The sequence below is a fragment of the Cynocephalus volans genome, chromosome 8 (assembly GCF_027409185.1).
Source record: "Cynocephalus volans isolate mCynVol1 chromosome 8, mCynVol1.pri, whole genome shotgun sequence".
Taxonomy (NCBI): domain Eukaryota; kingdom Metazoa; phylum Chordata; class Mammalia; order Dermoptera; family Cynocephalidae; genus Cynocephalus; species Cynocephalus volans.
The window spans coordinates 4,971,185-4,988,850 of record NC_084467.1 but is presented as its reverse complement, the minus strand read 5'-3'; the positions used below and the strand labels follow the sequence as shown (position 1 = coordinate 4,988,850).

The following is a 17,666-nucleotide window of genomic DNA, read 5'->3' as shown; positions in this document are numbered from 1 at the left end:
GCTCAGAGTCCATGATTTACGCCCCAAGGAGGGGCTTTTGGCCCTTTTCCAGGTGGAATTAGAGTGAACTCTTTGCTTGGAAACTGCAGTTTGGGTGGCTGGGTATGAAAGCAAACCTCTGTGTTCCAGAAGCAGTTGGCGGCTTGTGTTTAGCCAAGCCATCAGCCCAGGCAGCTGCTGGTTGGATGACTGCTGAACCCTAGGTAGAAGGAGGTTGGGGAAGAGGTTGCCTTCTGACAGCCTGAGTTGGTCTTTGCCTTTACAGCTCACAGGATTGATACAGACGGATAAACTGCTCGAGGACCAGATTAAAAAGCAGCTGCAAAAAAATCTTTTCCTGGGAGTCTACAAATTTGGAAGCAGGGAAGAACCCAGACATGAGATGTTTTTATTTTATATTATTCCCATAGAAGGTGGCACCCTATCACTTATGTGAAGGGACACACAGACACCCCAGCTTTCATGGGTGCTGTAGGTAGGATGGAGGCAGCCCCACCTGGACCAGACCACAGCAGGGCCCATGGCTGTCTTCCCAAGGATCATGTTCCTGGAGCGAAGGACCTTGGGCCCATGGACTCTTCCAGGTCGCTCCCCGGGTTTCCCAGTATGTGTGCTGGCACAGCCTGCCTCCCATAGTTCCTGGTTCTGTCTGGAGGTATTTATGGAACACCCTGCCCTCACACATAGGACTGTGAACTACTTTTCCTCAAATGCACACTAAACATGGAAAACAAAATGGAAAGGAAGGCAGGCGTTTTCACATGCCGAGGCCTCCAGATAAAGGGAGCATCTGTTCAGTCGACTTCCCACAAACCACGTTATTTCTGCTGAAATATTACTAAGTGAATCTGGAGAGGAGTGTGGGTTTATAAAACTGCTTTTTATCTGAGAACAAACAGGTTTGGAAATTAGTCTTTTTTCCCCACTCCCAGAGCTTATCAAAAATCATTCCACCGGCTCCTGGCTTGGGACAGAGTGGCATAAGTCCTGGTCCTGAAGACCTTCCCTGTTACCAGTCGCTTCCCATATCCCTGTGGGAAGAGACCCTACTGCCAGCCAGCGGGTGCAAGCTGATCTATGTCCCTGTCACCCTACGACACAGCGCAGCTTGGCCTGCCTGTGCCCACCCCGGCTAGAGTGCAGGGCTGGAATGAGGAAAGGGCAAAATGTAGACGAAGTGGGGGTGAGGCCCGGGCTCAGACAAGCGCTCGATCCCAAGGTGCGGGCACCACGGCCACAGCCCTTCCTCCTGGACTCCCTTCACTGGCCTGCTGTGTGGGTACAGAACGGCGTAAGAGCTGGGATGCCCCCGAGCAGCCTGCCCTGCAGTGGAAAACAGTTCGGATGAGCAGCGGAAAACAGTTCGGATGAGCGGAGGCCTGTCGCGTGGGTCCTGGAATTGCAGTGGTCACTTGCTGACCTCCAAGCAGGTGCTGCGTGGGCAGTGGTTGTGACAGCTGGATCTGGAGGCTGGCACCCACTTTTGGCCTGCAGCTGTTGCCAAATTAAGGCCTCCCTCTCAGGCCCCTGTATCAGAGTAATTGCTAAATAGCCTCTTCCTCCAGTTAAAAGCAGTTCAGGCTGTCTAATTCTGTAGTATTTATCTCCATTTAAAAAAGAAGGCTGGCCAGTTCAGTTGGTCATAGTGAGGTGCTGTAACACCAAGATCAAGAGTTTGGATCCCCATACCGGCCAGCCACCAAAAGAATAGAAAAAGAAAAGGACAAGGAAGTTCTCAGGCTGTCCCCCTGACTGAGCCGTGCAGTAAAAATCATGTTGCATGAACCCCGACTTGGAACGCGGCCCTGTGCATCCTCTGCCATGGGAGGTTCTTTTGGGCACCAATCCTCTCTTTTGTTTGAAGTTGACTGTACAGGAGGCACTCTCTTACCACAATAAACCTTTCCTGAAAGCTGAGGACAGTAGTTTTTAATTTAGTGGGGTGTTCATTTTTAGGAGTGAGCAAAATATCAGGGAAGTGCCCCCTTCCCTGAAGGCCCCGTTCCCATCCTCTATTCCTCACTGTTTAAGCCACATTGTAAACCATGAGGCTTAACCTGAAGCTGTGGTTCTGTCTTCTACATTAAACATTTGCCTGAGAAAGAGAATCCAGAGTTAGGAAGTCAGTTAGGCTAGAATTTTTGTTTTGTCTTAATTAACTGAAGTCACAATTTTTTTTTTTTTTTTGGTAGTCAAAGGTAGTCACACCCTGCCCGCTCTGAAAGAAAACCAGAAGTCAGTCGTCTTAGCAGCAGTGAAATATGGCAGGCGAGAAAGCTAAATGAGAGACACTTTATTACATCATGTGCTCAAACCAGGCCAGGAGAGGATTCACTCTGTAGGACAGAGACTGGTCTCTGCCACATAGAGCTGGCTGTCCAGGCTCGTGGAGGGGACCCACTCACCCTGCCACAGGGCCAGCCATTGTCCCCTCCATGCGCAGGGTCAGGAGGAACCCCACGAGCTAAGTATATGCCTGGACACAGCTGTCCCTCAAGGAAGTGCACTCTGGGAGAATGGCTTCCCCTCCTGTGGGGGAGTATCTGCTACCCTGGGCCTGGGACAGATCCTCACGCACTGCGGTCCCCTCAACACTTGCTCAGCTGTGCTGAGAGGACAGCAGTACAGACGGGCTTCTGTTACCACAGGGAGGACAACTTGTCACGCCCGTGGCCCTGTTCTCCCAGCCTGATGCCTCTAACCTCACAGCACACAGCAGTTGCTGTGCTAATCCCCTGCCCTTGGGGCCTCGCTGCCACTTTGTGTCAGCAGCAGATGGGAATGTCCACAGCTAGAGCCCCAAAGCCACTGCCTGGCCTGGGTGCTGCTGCCCATCCGGGCTCAGCTCCGCTGCTCAGGCGGAGGTGTGGCCTGGAGTCCCCACTGCCCCTCTCTGGGCACGGAGGCGGCGGGACACCCTCTGCATCGCCAGCCTCTGCGCCTTCAAACGCCTGCGGAGCTTCGCATTCTCCTTCAGAGTCAGGAAGAGTTTTTTTTTCAGGGCATCTAAGTCCAAAAGGGCATAGCTGTGATCAGATGGCTGCTCAGGGAGGGGACTTCTCAGCCCTGTGGCGCTGGCCAACCGGCCAGGGGCCTCCGTGGCTTCTGTTCTCTGTAGCAAGACCTGAGGACAGAGGAAGGTGGTCCAAGGTCAGGGCCCCATGGGAGGCACGTCAGACTTGCTCAGCACCAACCCTGGGCAGCAGGACTCAGTGAAACCTAAATGTGCCCAAATCGTGGTGGTAAATGCACTGGGAAGTTGTGAGATCAAGGCCACGTGCCATGCTCCCCAGGGTCCCTGTGGGTGGGTTCTTTGGGGCACCAGCCTTCGTTGTGCCTGAAGCAAATCATCTCGTGCTGAGACTGACCACGGCTGCCTCCGTACTCGTCCCCATGTCTTACCTGCTTTACGGGGCCTTTAGCATTTGGGGGCAACTGAAGCTCTTCCAGTGCAGTGTCCATATTTCTCCCTGAGCTGTACTTCCCGGCCCCTGCCTCGGGGAGGACCTGGGAACAGCAGAGTGGAATCAGGCTGGGGAGCCCCACAGACACCGGATCCTCCCCCAGCCCTTACGTGGCCATCCCTTCCCAACGGCTTGTCCCGGGGAGCGGCTACAGCAGGGGACCAGCTATGTGGTCTGTGCAGCGGCATAAACAACCAGCCTCTTCCTACGACAAACTCTGGAACCGGAGCCTTGAGAAATCAGGCACGCGCCTTGTTACCAACTGAGATTTCTTTGATAGAACAGATAGAAGGAAGCCTGAGGGACTTCAGGTTTCTCCTCCCTAGGAAAACAGGCAATTCAAAACTCTAGCCTATGAGGAAACACGACATACCCTAGCAGGCCAGCCTTGCTAGAAAAATGCTGCCCACTCGGCCAGTGTCATTTAAACATCCAGGCAGTGGCCTGGCGCAGACTCACCTTTTCTCTCTGAGAGTTGGCACTGCCTCTGTCGCTGGTGGGGGTCTGTGTTCTCCCTCACCAGCTGCAAGAGACATGCTGGAACTGATGCAGACCGGCTCCATGGCCCAGCTCCCTTGGGGGCAATTAGGAGATCATCCCCCAAGGTCCCTCACAGCCAGCCTCAGGCATCTGTGCCCATTGCTCGACCAATGCATGACATGTGTGATAAGTATCTGCTAGATTAACCTGATCTGAAGTCCAGCCCAGCTCTGCTCTCACTGCCCACTTGGTGTCCTTATCTTTCTCCAGAGACGATCCCAAATCATGGCCTCGGAGGCCTGTGAGCAGGTCCCTATAGAGCCAGGGATGTAACTCATATGTGTCACCCAGGGCCTGGCACCAGACCTCAATACGTGTTTGCCTTGTGAGAGCCAGCACGTAGTATAAAACCCGTCTCACACCCCAGGTGCGATCCCCAGGTGCAATCCCCGGTACTGCCGGGCAGGGTGCCCTCAACCAACTTCCCACCAAGCTGGCACTGGAAGCACCAAGGACAAGTTACAAATGTCCTGCACCCCACCTGTTACACTATAATCTTACTTCAGGGGCAAGCATTTTACCACAAGTGCATGAAAGTGACTGAACCACTCCATTTATTAACAAACATGCACACACACAGCAGGAGCCGGTGCCAGGCAGCGTCCTGCGTGTCCGGCAGAAAGTGAAAGTCCCTGCCCTCGTGGAGCTTATATTCGACGGGAAAAGACAAAGCAAATGAAGGAAGCATCAAGTATGGCAGGTGGTCCAGGTGCCAGGAAGGCCACTGAGCAGGACGGTAGGGAGGGCCGGCAGGGGTGCGGGGACAGGGTGGGCAGGGACCACCTTCCTGAAGGAACAGGAACGCAGGCCGGAAGGTGGTGAGGAGGAGGCGTGTGGCTGTCTGGCAAATGGTCTGGGCGAGGCAGAGCCAGGCAGAGGCCTGGACGGGCTGTTCCCGGCATGTCTGCTCATGAGCAGCCCCTGCCTTTCCTCCCGCCCCTCCGCTCACTCCTGTTGGTCTTTCACTTGTCCCACCACTACTTTGTCTTCCAGCTTCAAAGGGGTGTGGCCCTGCAGGCCCACACTCTGGGACTGGGAGCCCCTGCAGGATTTATGAGACGCAATATAATCCCCTCATGGCTTCAGTGTCCCACTGTTCATGAGCTCGCTCCTGAGCCAAACCCACACATCTGCCCCTCAAGACACGTGCTCCTCAGTGTCCGACAGGTAGGTCAAACTCCACAGGCACAAGACCAAGCTCCTCCGGGAGTGAGGGAACTACATTCCAGGGCTTGGTGAGCTCTGTGCTCCCAGCCCTCCAGGTCCACGGAGTCTGTCCACTCTGGCCACACCTTTCCTCACTTCACTGCATCCCGCCTTCTGCTCAGGCCACCATGGTTATTCTCACCTGGGACACTGCAGTGGCCTCCAAACGAGTTTCTCACTAAGCCACTCTTCACCTGCAGCCAGAGAGAGCTTTCCAAAGCCTTATCCCTCCCACTGCTGTGCTCTGAATGTCCCCAAGTTCATCTATTGAAATCCTGACCCCAGTGTGATGGTAGTAGGAGATGGGGCCTTTGGGAAGTGATTAGGTCATGAAAGTCGAGCCCTCATGATGGCATTAATGCCCTTCTAAGAAGAAACAGAGGACCAGCTCACTCGGGAGAGTGCGGTGCTGATAACACCAAGGCCACAGATTCGGATCCCTATATCTACGTAGGGATGGATGGCCAGTTAGCTCACTGGGTGAGCGTGGTGCTGACAACACCAAGTCAAGGGTTAAGATCCCCTTACCGGTCATCTTTTAAAAAAAAAAAAAAAAGAAAGAAACAGGAGAGAGCTTTCCTCCTCTCTGCTGTCTGCCAGACAGCCGTCCACAAACCTAGAAGAGAGCCCGCACCAGAACCTGACTGTGCTGGCACCCTGATCTCAGACTTCTCAGCCTCCAGAACTGTGAGAAGCAAATGCTGGTCCTTTAAGCCATCCAGTCCATGGTACTGTGTTAGAGCTGCCTGAGCTGCCTAAGACATCCTAAAACCCCACAGCCTGTCCAAGCCTCTCATGTCCTGGCCCTGCTCATCTCTCCAGCTTCTGATGACTCTCCAACCAGCCTGAATTGGTACTGTTCCTGAACATGCCAACTCTTCCACTCCAAGCCTCAACCTGCTGCCTCCAAATCTCCCTCCCCCACTTCCCCCATAACATCCTTCATTCTCCTGCATCCCAATGGCGCACAGTAAGACTTTAATGGAGACTTGCTGACTGACAGCGGCACACAGCCAAACCCTAGGTGGATGGGGACAGAGCACTGGGTCCAAATGCAACACTGAGCCTGCTGCCTTCCACGTGGGAAGGTCTTCACTGTGTAGCCTTGAGCCTACATGAGACCAGCCAGAGCAAAACGCATAGAGGACCCAGCATCCTGTTGTGCAGTATGATTTATCTTTTTAAAGTGGCTTTAAATTGTTACTTCTCTTAAAGCAAAGGTCTCAGCCAGCAGGGGCCACAGGGCTAAGGACCCTGGAGGCTCGACAGCACCACTCTCACTGACCTTCGCTTTCCCTATAAATGCTGCTGCCCCTGCTCCCCAACTGCTGGGTGAATCTGTGCAGGCTGGATCTGAGAAGATAAGAAACAGCCGTGTGTTCCTACCTGCGTGGGATCCTGAAAGGCAAACACCGTGGGCACGGCATTATGCTTCAGGTTTTTGCGGTTTCCAAAAGCACTGAAGCACTCGGGTCTGAAGTGCTCGGAGCAGATGACCGTGTGCTGCTTGGGCTTGAAGTTGCCCCGGCCAATGTTCAGCACCCATTCCTTCAGCAGCTCCGGGCGGCTGAACGGGAACCTGTGGGGCAGAGGCAGGAGATGTGCGAGATCCAGCAATGACGAATGCAGCACTTCAGAATCTGGTGGAATTGTCACATCACCAGAGTATTTCACTGGACAGCTTTGGAAATTCAGTAAGCTCACACTGTTAAATCGTACCTAATTTCTGGAAGCTTCTGTCATGGCTGTTAATGGCATCTGGCATCCTTAATAGGAAACCTCAGACCATAAACGTGGCCAAAACGCCCAAGTGAGCTGCTTCTGAAGCTATATTTGCCGGGAGCCTTCACTCATTCCTTCAGGAGCCTGCCATGCGCCAGGCCCTGCTCCAGGTGCTGGGGGTGTGGCAGTGAAGAGACAATGTCCCCGCCCTCAAGGAGCCTACATTCTAGCCAGGGGACACAGCTAATAAACTGAACAGATGCAGATGGTGTCGGTAAGCAGGGGCTACAGAGAATAAGCAACAGGAAGTGCTGAGGTGGTCAGGGAAGGTCACCTGAAGAGGTGACTTTGAGCCGAACTGCAGGCAGTGGGAGAGCGAACCGTGCGGGCTTGAGAAGCGACAGCAGGAGCGAGGCGCTGTGACAGGGGCTGTCAGGGGCAGGTCCGGCTGAGGCACTGAGAGCCTGGGGGTCTTCCGGGGGCTGGTGACGTTCTAATAAAGCCGTGTCCACTTGCTGAAAACTGCTCGGGCTGTGGACTTCGGATTTGTGCATTTTTCTGCACAAATGTATGTTAGGCTTCAATGAAAGCATTTATTTAAGAACAGAGTGTCATGGCGGCAGAGGGGGTGCGGACAATGAGCACAAGCCGCCCTTTGGAGTCGTGTGCTGAAGGGGACAGAAATGGTGCAGCGGCTGGAGCCCTGGAGAAGGTGGGCGGCCTTCACTGCGCCCCGCACGGGCTCTCCGGGGAGGACCCGGCACGCCGGGTGGGCAAGGACAGACTGCAGGGTCCCCACCCGCCCCCCACGACCCCGCCAAGCCCCTGCCCCCCCCGACGCCCTGGAGAGTCCCCACTGCTCCCTCCGGCACGGGACGCACGCAGGGGCTTGGGATCGCGCCCGGTGCACAGCGAAGCCTGCCCAGCTCGGCCAGCACGCGCCGAACACCTGCTAGTGCCGGCCGCGCCTGGGGACGAGGGGCGCGAGGCCAGGCGGGGGCGACACAGCCGGACACGCAAGTCGTTCCAGAAGAGGACCGCCACACGCGCCCCGCACGTCCCCGGGCCTCCCGCCCCGCGCCCCCGCCTCTCACCGGTGGAAGGTGAGCTGCTTCCTGCGGCTGCTGTAGCGGTTGCAGCACTGCCGGGCCGCGCACGACTTCGGCATCTCCGGAGCCACGTCCGGCTGCCCCTCACAAAGATGGCGGCGGCGAGGCCTCGACGCGGGGCGGGGCCCGGGACGGGGCGGGGCCTCGGGGCGGAACCTGCGGGGCGGGACGAGGCCGGCGGGCCTCCCGGAGGTGGGGGCGAGCCTGGCTCGGCTCCGGGGCGCGCTCCTCCCGCGGTACCCCACACCCGCGTCGCCTCAGGGTCCGGGGGGCCCCGGGGGACGCCACACCAGGGGGTGCCCCCTGCCCCAACTCGGCCCCAAACCCCAATCCTCAACCTTGGCCCGGTGCAAGTATCATCCCAGTTCGCTAAAGCCCATCGCCCTTCACCTCCTTGCTTTGGGGCCCCACCCCAAGATTCCCCCCGACAGCCCCGGAAACCAAAAAAAGGAAAGAACTGGAAACCAGACACAGGCCTAACCCCCAGTTTAGCCAAAATCTTGAGGTTTAGAGAGGTCTTAGTAAGTACGGTTTGTGTCCTCTGATGTCATGGAGGACGTAGAAGTTGGCCAGTGGTTGGTCTCAGAGAAGAGTCTAGACAGGGCTGGTTGACAGAACAGGATCCGGAATTGCGGACCAAGCGGGAAGGGGCAAAATGAGCCCCCAAGGGGAGATTCCCATGTTGCGCTTGCAGAACCTCAGAGAAGACTGCAGCTTTCACTAAGCAGGCTAACCACTCACTGGGGTTTAAGCTAATCCACAATTTGACAAGTACACCGTGAAAGCGATTCGTGTCTACTCACACTGTGGTTTGTTTCTTAAGAATTCACTAGAAACGTGTACTAAGGGCTGTAGGCGTTCTTCATCCTGCTAAATGCAAACTCAGACTTTAATTTCCCAGAGTCTTCATGCAATCATGGTTTGGGGGCGGATAAGGGGAGAAGAAACACAATTATCCTGCAGCACAGGACACAAGCACCTGAGGCTAGACGTGAACCTCAAAGTAGCAATATATTTATTTACAAAATATACAGTTTCACAGAAACAGCTTTGCTTTATACACATAAACTTTAAAATTACACAGAACCATGTAAACGATGTTAATTGTGGCCTGGCCAAAGCCGATGGGAGGGTCCTACTTTTGGGATGACATCTTTCCCTCCCTTCACTTCACTAGCCACCAACCAGGAGCCCCTAGATGGGTCATGCCTAATTTGCATAAAGAAGCTGATTGCAGCTGCCCAGCTCAATCTAACACAAAAACCAAGATATCTGACTTCGTAGACACCACCCACAGGGATAGATCTGTTAAAAGAACAAAAATGAAATAAGTGAAACAGAAATCGAGATGAATACTGAATGCGTACCAGAGGCATCAAACATTAGCACGTGTAACAATTGCCAGGGCTGGCAGCTCCACTCTAAAATCACGTGTGTTCTTAAATGCACTTGTAAAATCTAGTGGAGTTTTTTTAAAAAAGAAGAAAAACACTTTGGAACTTTGGTTATTCTCACGGTGAAGACACTGGACAGGCATTGTCATGGGGCAGATCTTTGGCAAATTCCTCTCCAACTTGTCAGGGACGTTTGCCCTGGTCAGAGCCAGAAAACTGTCTGGAGAGAATGTTGTTTCTGAACCAGCTTACTATTTTTCTCTACAGAACTTCTCCCTTGGGATCTTCACAATAAACTGGGTTTTGGAAACAATTACTCTCCACTTTTGTGTTTCTATAAGCAACAGAATTAAAAAAAAAGAAAGAAAAAAAAAGTTGGTTGGACAAATGTGAAAGATGCTAGGACAAAAAATGGGCTCTGATTACCCCAGATGATGGTTCAACCCCCTTGGTACTTCAGTGAGAGAACATGGGAGGAGTGTGCCTGGTGACCCCATACAAAGGTGGCACATGGAGGGGGAAGCCCCCCCATTGGGGAGACTACATGCCCATCCTGCGGCAGATAAATATGACTAACTTGGGCATTCTCCCCTTTTTCACGCCTTACAAGAAACAATGCTTATGAAAACATACCCATCAATTCACAAAACATTTTTGAGAGCAAGTACTTGAACTGCTGAGGGCAATGTCAATTTCAGAGAAAGCTGAAGGCCTCCTCTCACTCCAAGCCCAAAAACCACCAGTGTCCCAGGGCACACTGCCTTTGAGCGAAGTTCTGCGGGACTCCAGGCAGGAACTCCCTGGTTTCTCCAAGGGTGGCCCTTGCAGGGACCTCCCCAGTCCAGATCTAAGAAACTCTGCACAATGGTATATTCCTGAAAGCCAATGTTACCCTATCACTCACTCATCAATTCAAACCAAAAACAGGACTCAAGCCCTAACCTTGCTCCACAGAACCAGCAGGCCAGCCTGTATAAAAGGCATACTAAGCACCACCCATGGGAGAGGCCTACCTCCCAATTTTTCTGTACCCCTTTATTTAGAGGAACACCACTCGTTAGATTGCCTAACCTTTACACTGCTACTAAAATAAGGTAAGAGGAAGAGATGAGGAGAGAACCTAAGTGCTCCCACACTTGAACACAGTTTGCCTGGGCCCCACCAGGACCTCACACACCAACTAGAGATAAAGGGCACCCAGCAAGAAACTGGCCAATATTTTTGGCTGTATCGTGCAAAAAAGACAGGTTTTTTTACATCGTGCAAAACAGGAAACTGAGTTATGAACACAGGCCACCTCAACCCCCCAACCAACCCCCTTTCCACAGAGAAGTGGCCACATACTGTCCCTTTTAATAAACAGAAGAAAACCTAAGAATCACTAGCTAGCCTGCCCTCTGGGGCTCGCGAGGACTCCAGCCCGCAGCTCCTACAACTGACTGGAAGCAAAGGAGGCAGAGAGAGAGGGCGTGCCACTCAGGTAGGGGCAACTTTGATGGCTGCTGTACAGACACTTTTGGTAAAACACTTACACGCAAGAAAAAGCATACACATATGGCTGTTCATTAACAGGCCGGGGAAACTGAACATCTCCTCTCCCCAACACAGGGGAAGCAGGAATAACAGCTAGCACTTGTTCCAATCGGCGGGAATTTGTTAACAATGATAGCAAAAATTCACAACTACCATGTGCCCTCAGTTTCAGCTGAACCAAACCCACTGTACTTGGGTGTTTAGTCCACCTCCACTGCAGAGAACAGAGCTCTCGCAGCAGCTTTGGCCAACAGAGATTTTATTCGGTCACTGGCTATGTACAGTTTCTACCTCGGACAGCCTGTCCTTTGCTTAGGCACCTGAATGGCAGGGTTCTGCCCGCACCAGAGCTGAGAGTTCTGCTCAACTAAGAGAGGGACCAAAAAGCCCACCGTCCCTTCTGATTCCTTGCTCGCAGTCTCCTCGCCGGCCAGCAGTCAGTCCAGAAACAGCTTCCGGGAGCCCATTCGGGAACGGTTGGAACGACGGATGTCAAACTTGGAGTCCCGGCACTTTTGGCAGACAAACACTTCCGGAACGTTGGATTTCCGGATTTTTGCACAGGACAGGTGAATCCAGGTGTGGCACTCATTACACTCTATCATGGGGCGGCCGGCAAATGGCTTCATGCAGAAGCAGGTGACAAGGTCCCAGGAATCGTCATCTGGAAGGAAAGGAACACTTAAGAGGAAGGGGAAAAAACTTTTCACAGTCCCTCTCCACCAAGAACACTGCTCATTCAATGGGACAGAGCAGCTGAGTTTTGATGAAACCCATTACCCGACTAACAAAAATGACTTCAACTTTCACTTACCGCTGATATTTCTCTCTGAAAATGCAACAAACGCACAAGGGGCACTAAGTGTGCGGTGGCCTGGGTAACCTGTGAGATGTTCCGCACTACATGGATTCTACAGTCTAAGGCCTGGCTCCAAATCTCAGCTGCTTCTAGCAGCGATCAACCCCTTCCCTAATCGCCCCGCTATCCACCTGCCCGCACTTTGCTCCTCCCCGGACATGGGGAGGGACACGCTGCAATCGCATTCCAAGGAAGGGAATGGACCCTCTGCACCAAAGACATGACTGCTTAAAAGAACCTCTTCTAGCCACGATCCAGCAAGCATCTCCATCCTCCAGGGACCACTTACCTGAATCCACCATTATGTCCTCATCATTGCCAGTGCTGTCCTCATCTCGGAACACCACCTGCTTTCCCTGCCGGACAATAGTCCGTTTGCCTTCAGTTTTTATTTCTTTGACCTGATCAGGTGACACGGTGGCACAAGAGCCACTCGAGGGAGTGTCGGAGTCCCAGCCCGAGCACGCGTCGCTGGGGGCCTGGGGGATATCCTGCAGGGTGGGGCTCGTGGGGGTCTCTCCGTATGGATCAGCAGCTTCCAGCTTCAGCAAGCCCCCCCTGTACCCCTCCTTCCCAGGCACGTCACTGTCCCTTCGCTTCCTCTTCTTCTTCTTCTTCAGCTTGTCTGTTTTCTTTCTGTCGAGCAGGAAGTTACTGGGCTTGGCTCGCTGCAAGAGGGTGGGCTGCAGGTGGCTAAAGCAGCGGTCAGAGACTGGCAAGGGGACCGAGGATGCGATATCACTGAAGCTCGCGTCCCAGCCATCGCTGTCAATGGTACCAGCAGTGCTGTTGGCAGGGCTGGGGCTGCTCCTCAAAGGGAGTTCCTGAAAGCAGAGAGGCAAAGGCGGCGGGTTCTGTTACTCTGACCAGTCTCGGGAGGTGACAAGAACCCCCCCCCCCCCGAGCAGGTTGGGCCTCCAACCATATGCTGGCACAACCTCAAGCGTCCCAGCTCTCACCAGCATGACACACGAGGAACAACGTCATGAGGAGTTTAATGTGACACCATGAGGGGAAAAATCACCTTCCCTTTCTGAACTCTGAGCCCCTGTCCCAGAGCCAGGAACTCAACTGATGGTCACTAAATAGGTGCGGGAAGGAATGCTGGGGACAACCTCTCGTATCCTCTTATCCTCCCCTAACTGTAAAATCTCTCCATTTATCCTCCCAAGAGAGATATCTTTTAATTAAGTGAATTTAAATTAGTTTTGAGAATTTCCTGACACTCTTAAAAACCTGGAGACATCTCAAATGTTACAAAATCAAAGTAGGCAATTACTGTCCCGAACCAATTACTGCCCCCAAAACTCTGCGGTTACTTCAAATAATTCAAGCATATTATCTGCAAATAGTGGCAACATTCTGCTTGGTGAACAAGCTTTACCCACCTATACAGCAAGTGGAAATACTAAACTAGTGCTGGCATTTTGTCTCCTAGAAATACTGGATTCTTTTATTTTAACCTTAGTACAATATGATGCAGACCCTAAAGTCTGAGCACCACAGCAGCTCTGGTCCACAGCTGTGTCCTTTTCACAGCAAGGAAAAACAAATCCTTTCATTTACATGGGATTTTGGCCATGAGTCCCTGAAGACTCTGTTATGTGGTATTCACAACAACTAGGTGGCCGTTTGAGAGGCAGGTGTGCACCCCAAGTCCAGCCATCTGGTTGAACCCCAAGCTCCACCACTAATTTGTTGGTGACCTAGCACAAGGTAGGCCCCTCTCTGTGCCTCTATGTCCTCATCTTTCTTTCTTTCTTTATGGCAATTGGCTGGTACAGGGAACTGATCCCTTGACCTTGGTGTCACAAGGCCATGCTCTAACCGACTGAACTAACTTGCCAGCCTCTGTGTCCCCATCTTTAGATTGGAGATAAAAAATAGTACCTACTATATATTATAAGGGTCAAGAACAGGGTCTGGCCATGGTAAACACTCAATAAGTACTGGCCATCATTAAGAGCAGGTATATATCAAATGTACTATTTACAAATAAACTTTTAAAGTTTATCAAATCGTTTCTACCCAAGTGTGAATTTTCTATCAGTTTTAGAAACTACTTCCCTGACTGATCTAAATCCCCAAGAAATAGGTTTCTGCCAGACTGCTGCTTGAGCTCATCACAAGCAACCCCTTGTAGATCCACTGTCCAGTCAGGTACCCAACAGCATATAGCAAAGACACTGGAGTTCCACTGCCCAGCAAGAAAGTCTCAAAAGCTCTGAAGACTAATTACCTCCTTCGGATAGGGGATATAACCAGCATAGGCCAAAACAAAGGTGCAGAATTTGTTGAAGTCTTCCACAGTCCTGCGCCTCTTGTAACCGGGGGAGTATTCCTGTTAACAGGCGAGAAAAGGGAGTGTGTTTGAAGACACTTCCAGGTGGAATCGCAGAAACAATAACAAAGCAAACTAGAGCTTTTATTGTCAATCACTCAAAAAATACAGTTAGATTTACATACAGTCTGGAAATAAAATAAGTTTAGGTCAAAAAATAACACCATTTTCAGAAGGTTGAAAGAGGAGTATGAGGAGTTTATGCCAAGAACACTGGGAAACTGGCTGGGAGACAAAGGCCTGTCCACGAGTCTATTTCTTAGCACTCGGGGCATTTTCTGACCTCTACTAGTCTCCACAGGCCTATCAGGAGCGTTAGTAACTACTTTTTTGCTACAGATTTTCCACGTTGAAGATAAACTACTGCTGCAACTGTATGGAAAGTATTCTAAGTAATTTCAAAAATCAACTACTTCTTTCTTCCAGGGCTCCCTCAGGCCTGGTACTCTGGAGCTGAATCCCACCAGACCCTGCCCCACTCTCCCGCCAAAGGGTCCCAAGTGTTTCCTGACTCAGAAATAAACCAGAATCATTCCTGCTAGGTTTATCTGCACATCTAAGATGGAATACTAGAGATTATTCCTTGGGAGTTCCATCCCCATCCAATCTAGCGACACCCATAACAAAAAAGGATTTTCTTTTCTTTTCTTTTTTTTTTTTTTAAAGATGACCGGTAAGGGGATCTCAACCCTAGACTTGGTGTTGTCAGCACCACGCTCAGCCAGTGAGCGAACCGGCCATCCGTATATGGGATCCGAACCCGGGGCCTTGGTGTTATCAGCACCGCACTCTCCCGAGTGAGCCACGGGCCGGCCCCCAAAAAAGGATTTTCTCTTAAGAAAGAGAGCCCTTATTTGCTCCAGAGCAGAACCACGGGGCTTTATAACTGTCTATCCGACCAGCATGCATTTACCGAGGTCACCGTAAAGCACCTGATCGTCCCCCCACCCCGTCCTTCCTCAGGTGCTCAGCTGATCTCTGCAGAGCCCGGGCCCCCGCCGTGCTACGGTGAAAGCGAGGGGGGAACCGGGGGGCGGACTCCCGGGAGCAGGGAGAGCAGCGCGGCACAGGCTGCAGCCTGAGGTTTTCCTCCAAAGACTCGGCTGTTCTCTAACTTTTCTCAGCTCGGTTCTGGCGAGCCCCCTACTCCCCCGCCACCCCGGGCCGCCGGCCCCGAGGGCCGCCCGATGAGCCCGATTGCAGCCGGAGCCGCCCGCCCACCCCGAGGAGCCGGCCGCTCGCCCTCCTGCCGTCCTCCAACTCTCGGGAACAACTTTTATTTCGGCGGGGAACGTGCACGAGCGGGTCGGGAGCCAGGACGCCAAGTGCAAGGCGGCGGGCGGCATCGAGCCCTGGGCGGGCCGGGGACACCGGCGCGGGGCGCTGGAGGGACCCGCGCGCCCCTGCCCCGCCCCGCCCGCCTCTCAGGAAAGCAGATGGCGCCGCGGCCCCCTCCCCGCCCTCCCGCGGAAGCCGCCCCCCGCCGAGACCCGGCCCCGGAAGGTGCGGGGCCCATCCCGCGGGGCTTGGGGGGGCGCGGGACGCTGGGCAGGGCTTGGGGGTCCCGGGGCAAGGAAGGCCCCCACTCACCCCCCGGGGCGGCGGCGACACGGGCGAGTGTCCGGAGTCGCCTCCCCTCCCCCACCCAACCGCCCGCCGTGGCCAGACCCGCACCCGGGACCCCGGCGGGCCTCGGTGGGGGAGGGGGCCTGGCGGGGCCGCCGACCGGGAGAACCGAGGGCCGATCCCCGGAAGGAGGGGGAGCGAGGGGGCGGAGCGAGCGTAGGCCGCGGGCGGGGGCCCCGCAGAGAGACGCGAGCTCGCCGGGGGGGTGGGGAGGCAGGACGGGGGTCCCCGACGGGGGGGACCCTAAAAGACGCGGCCGCCCGAGCGCCGGAGGGGGCGGGGGCCGATCCGGACGCGCGCGGAGCCAGGGGGCGGGGCGCGGGCCACCGGGCCGGGGGAATTAGGGGAGTCGCCGGAGGCCGAGCGGAGCCCCCACGGGAAGGGGGAGGGGGACGCCCCCCAGAGAAGCGGGAGCCCCGGGCGGGCGGCGGCTCGGACCGCGTCCCCGAGGGCGGGGAAGGAGTGAGCAGGCCGGCGGGGAGGGGCTGGGGACGCAGACGGGTCCCGGGGCTACGCGAGACAGGAGGAGCGTCCCCGGGGAGAGGGGTGGGCCCGGGAGCCCCGGGGAAGGGGCGCGGGAAGGACGCGGACGTCCGGGGAAGGGACGCCGAGGCCAGGGCCCGCGGGGAGGACCCGGCGCGGGCCCGAGCGGGGGACGAGGGTTGGGCTCCGGGGGGACGACGAGGGAATCGGGAGGGGCGGCCACGGGTTCGGCTTCCCGGGGAGCTCGGGGTGGGGGTGGGGGTGGCCGGGGACGATCGGGGCGCAGCTCTCACTCACCTCCGGGTGGAAGGCGGCAGCGCAGGAGTCGGAGTCCATGTTCCGGGTGGGGGGCGGCGGCTGCGGGAGTGCAGGGGCTGTGATGAGGGAGCGGGGTTGCTCCGGGCTGGGGGCTTCAGCGGCCGCGCAGGGCGAGGGCGGACCCGGGAGGGGTCGCCCCGGCTGGGGGTGATGGCGGGCTCGGCGTGTCGCTTCCCGGGCTCTGTGCTCCTGGACTGGCGGCTCCCCGGTCGAGTAGAGTGGGCGATGCAGCTCCCGCGGCCGGCGCGGCGGGAGAGGCGGGAGAGGCGCTGCGGGGGGCGGCGGCGGCGGCAGCGGCGAGCGGGAACCCGACCGGCTCCCCGACCTGACGCCCAGTTCGGCTCGTGTCTCGGGAGGGAGGGCGGGAGGGCCGCGAGGGCTGTCGGGAAATGTAGTCTGGGGGGCGACTGGAAGCCGAAGTCAGGGGGCGTGGCGCGGGTGGGGTTGGCGCGTGGCATTGTGGGAGTCGTAGTCCCCGGCCCGCCAGTACGTCGCACAAAGGCTGCCTGAAGGACTCCAACCCCCATGGAGCTCCGCGGCGGCCGCCCGGTGTGCGGAGGCGGTGTCTCCGGGACTCGAGGCCGCGGAGCGGGGGAGGTGCGGGGGTTCGCGCCGGCTCGGCCGGTGGGGGAGGGGCGGAGGTAGCGCGTCGATCTCAGTGGGGGCGGGGGTCGCCCCTGCAGTGGGGGCGGGACTGGCGCCTCCTCTTTCTGCGCTGGGGCTTGGGGTTCGTGCTCCTTTGTGGGGCGGGGGGTCCCCGCTGCTAGGGCGGGAGGGGCGGGGGCCGGGGCCACGCGGGGGCGCTGACGTTGCGGCCGCCCCTGCCCCGCTCCCCGAGGGCGGAGTCGTCGCCGGGTCCCCGCGCCTCGGCTGGGAGGAGCGAACTTGTTTTCGCGGCTGCGGGATCCGCAGGGACCGTCGGTCCTGAGGCCGGCAGAGTCGGGACTGTGCCCGGCAAGTTCTCGTGGGCTCTGTCGGATTCACTGGGCGCCGGGGTAGTGCGTTAAAAAGCAAAACTCTGGATCGCGTTATCAGCGTTTCACGATGTTGGCTTTAAATTCGCCTTTTTGT

At 55.6% G+C, this 17,666-nt stretch overlaps 3 protein-coding genes across 3 annotated transcripts in view; 1 reads left to right on the top strand and 2 right to left on the bottom strand.

The window, feature by feature from the left end:
- The window catches only part of DNAJC11 (DnaJ heat shock protein family (Hsp40) member C11), a 60,285-nt gene extending 58,368 nt beyond the window's left edge, over window positions 1-1,917 (top strand). The window contains exon 16 of the mRNA XM_063104678.1: window positions 266-1,917. Coding sequence (XP_062960748.1) covers window positions 266-291 — 26 coding nt within the window. The 3' untranslated portion in view covers window positions 292-1,917. The remainder of the gene's footprint in view (window positions 1-265) is intronic.
- A 361-nt stretch (window positions 1,918-2,278) lies between these two features.
- THAP3 (THAP domain containing 3) lies at window positions 2,279-8,130 on the bottom strand. Its single transcript, XM_063105989.1, has 4 exons — window positions 8,027-8,130; window positions 6,597-6,789; window positions 3,403-3,507; window positions 2,279-3,124 (listed from the first exon to the last, which is right to left on the bottom strand). Exons 1-4 carry the CDS (start codon window positions 8,098-8,100, stop codon window positions 2,855-2,857), a joined length of 642 nt encoding a protein of 213 aa, XP_062962059.1. The 5' UTR covers window positions 8,101-8,130; the 3' UTR covers window positions 2,279-2,854.
- Window positions 8,131-9,035: 905 nt separating this feature from the next.
- PHF13 (PHD finger protein 13) lies at window positions 9,036-16,938 on the bottom strand. Its single transcript, XM_063104946.1, has 4 exons — window positions 16,575-16,938; window positions 14,067-14,168; window positions 12,117-12,651; window positions 9,036-11,632 (listed from the first exon to the last, which is right to left on the bottom strand). Exons 1-4 carry the CDS (start codon window positions 16,611-16,613, stop codon window positions 11,406-11,408), a joined length of 903 nt encoding a protein of 300 aa, XP_062961016.1. The 5' UTR covers window positions 16,614-16,938; the 3' UTR covers window positions 9,036-11,405.
- Window positions 16,939-17,666: the final 728 nt, after the last annotated feature.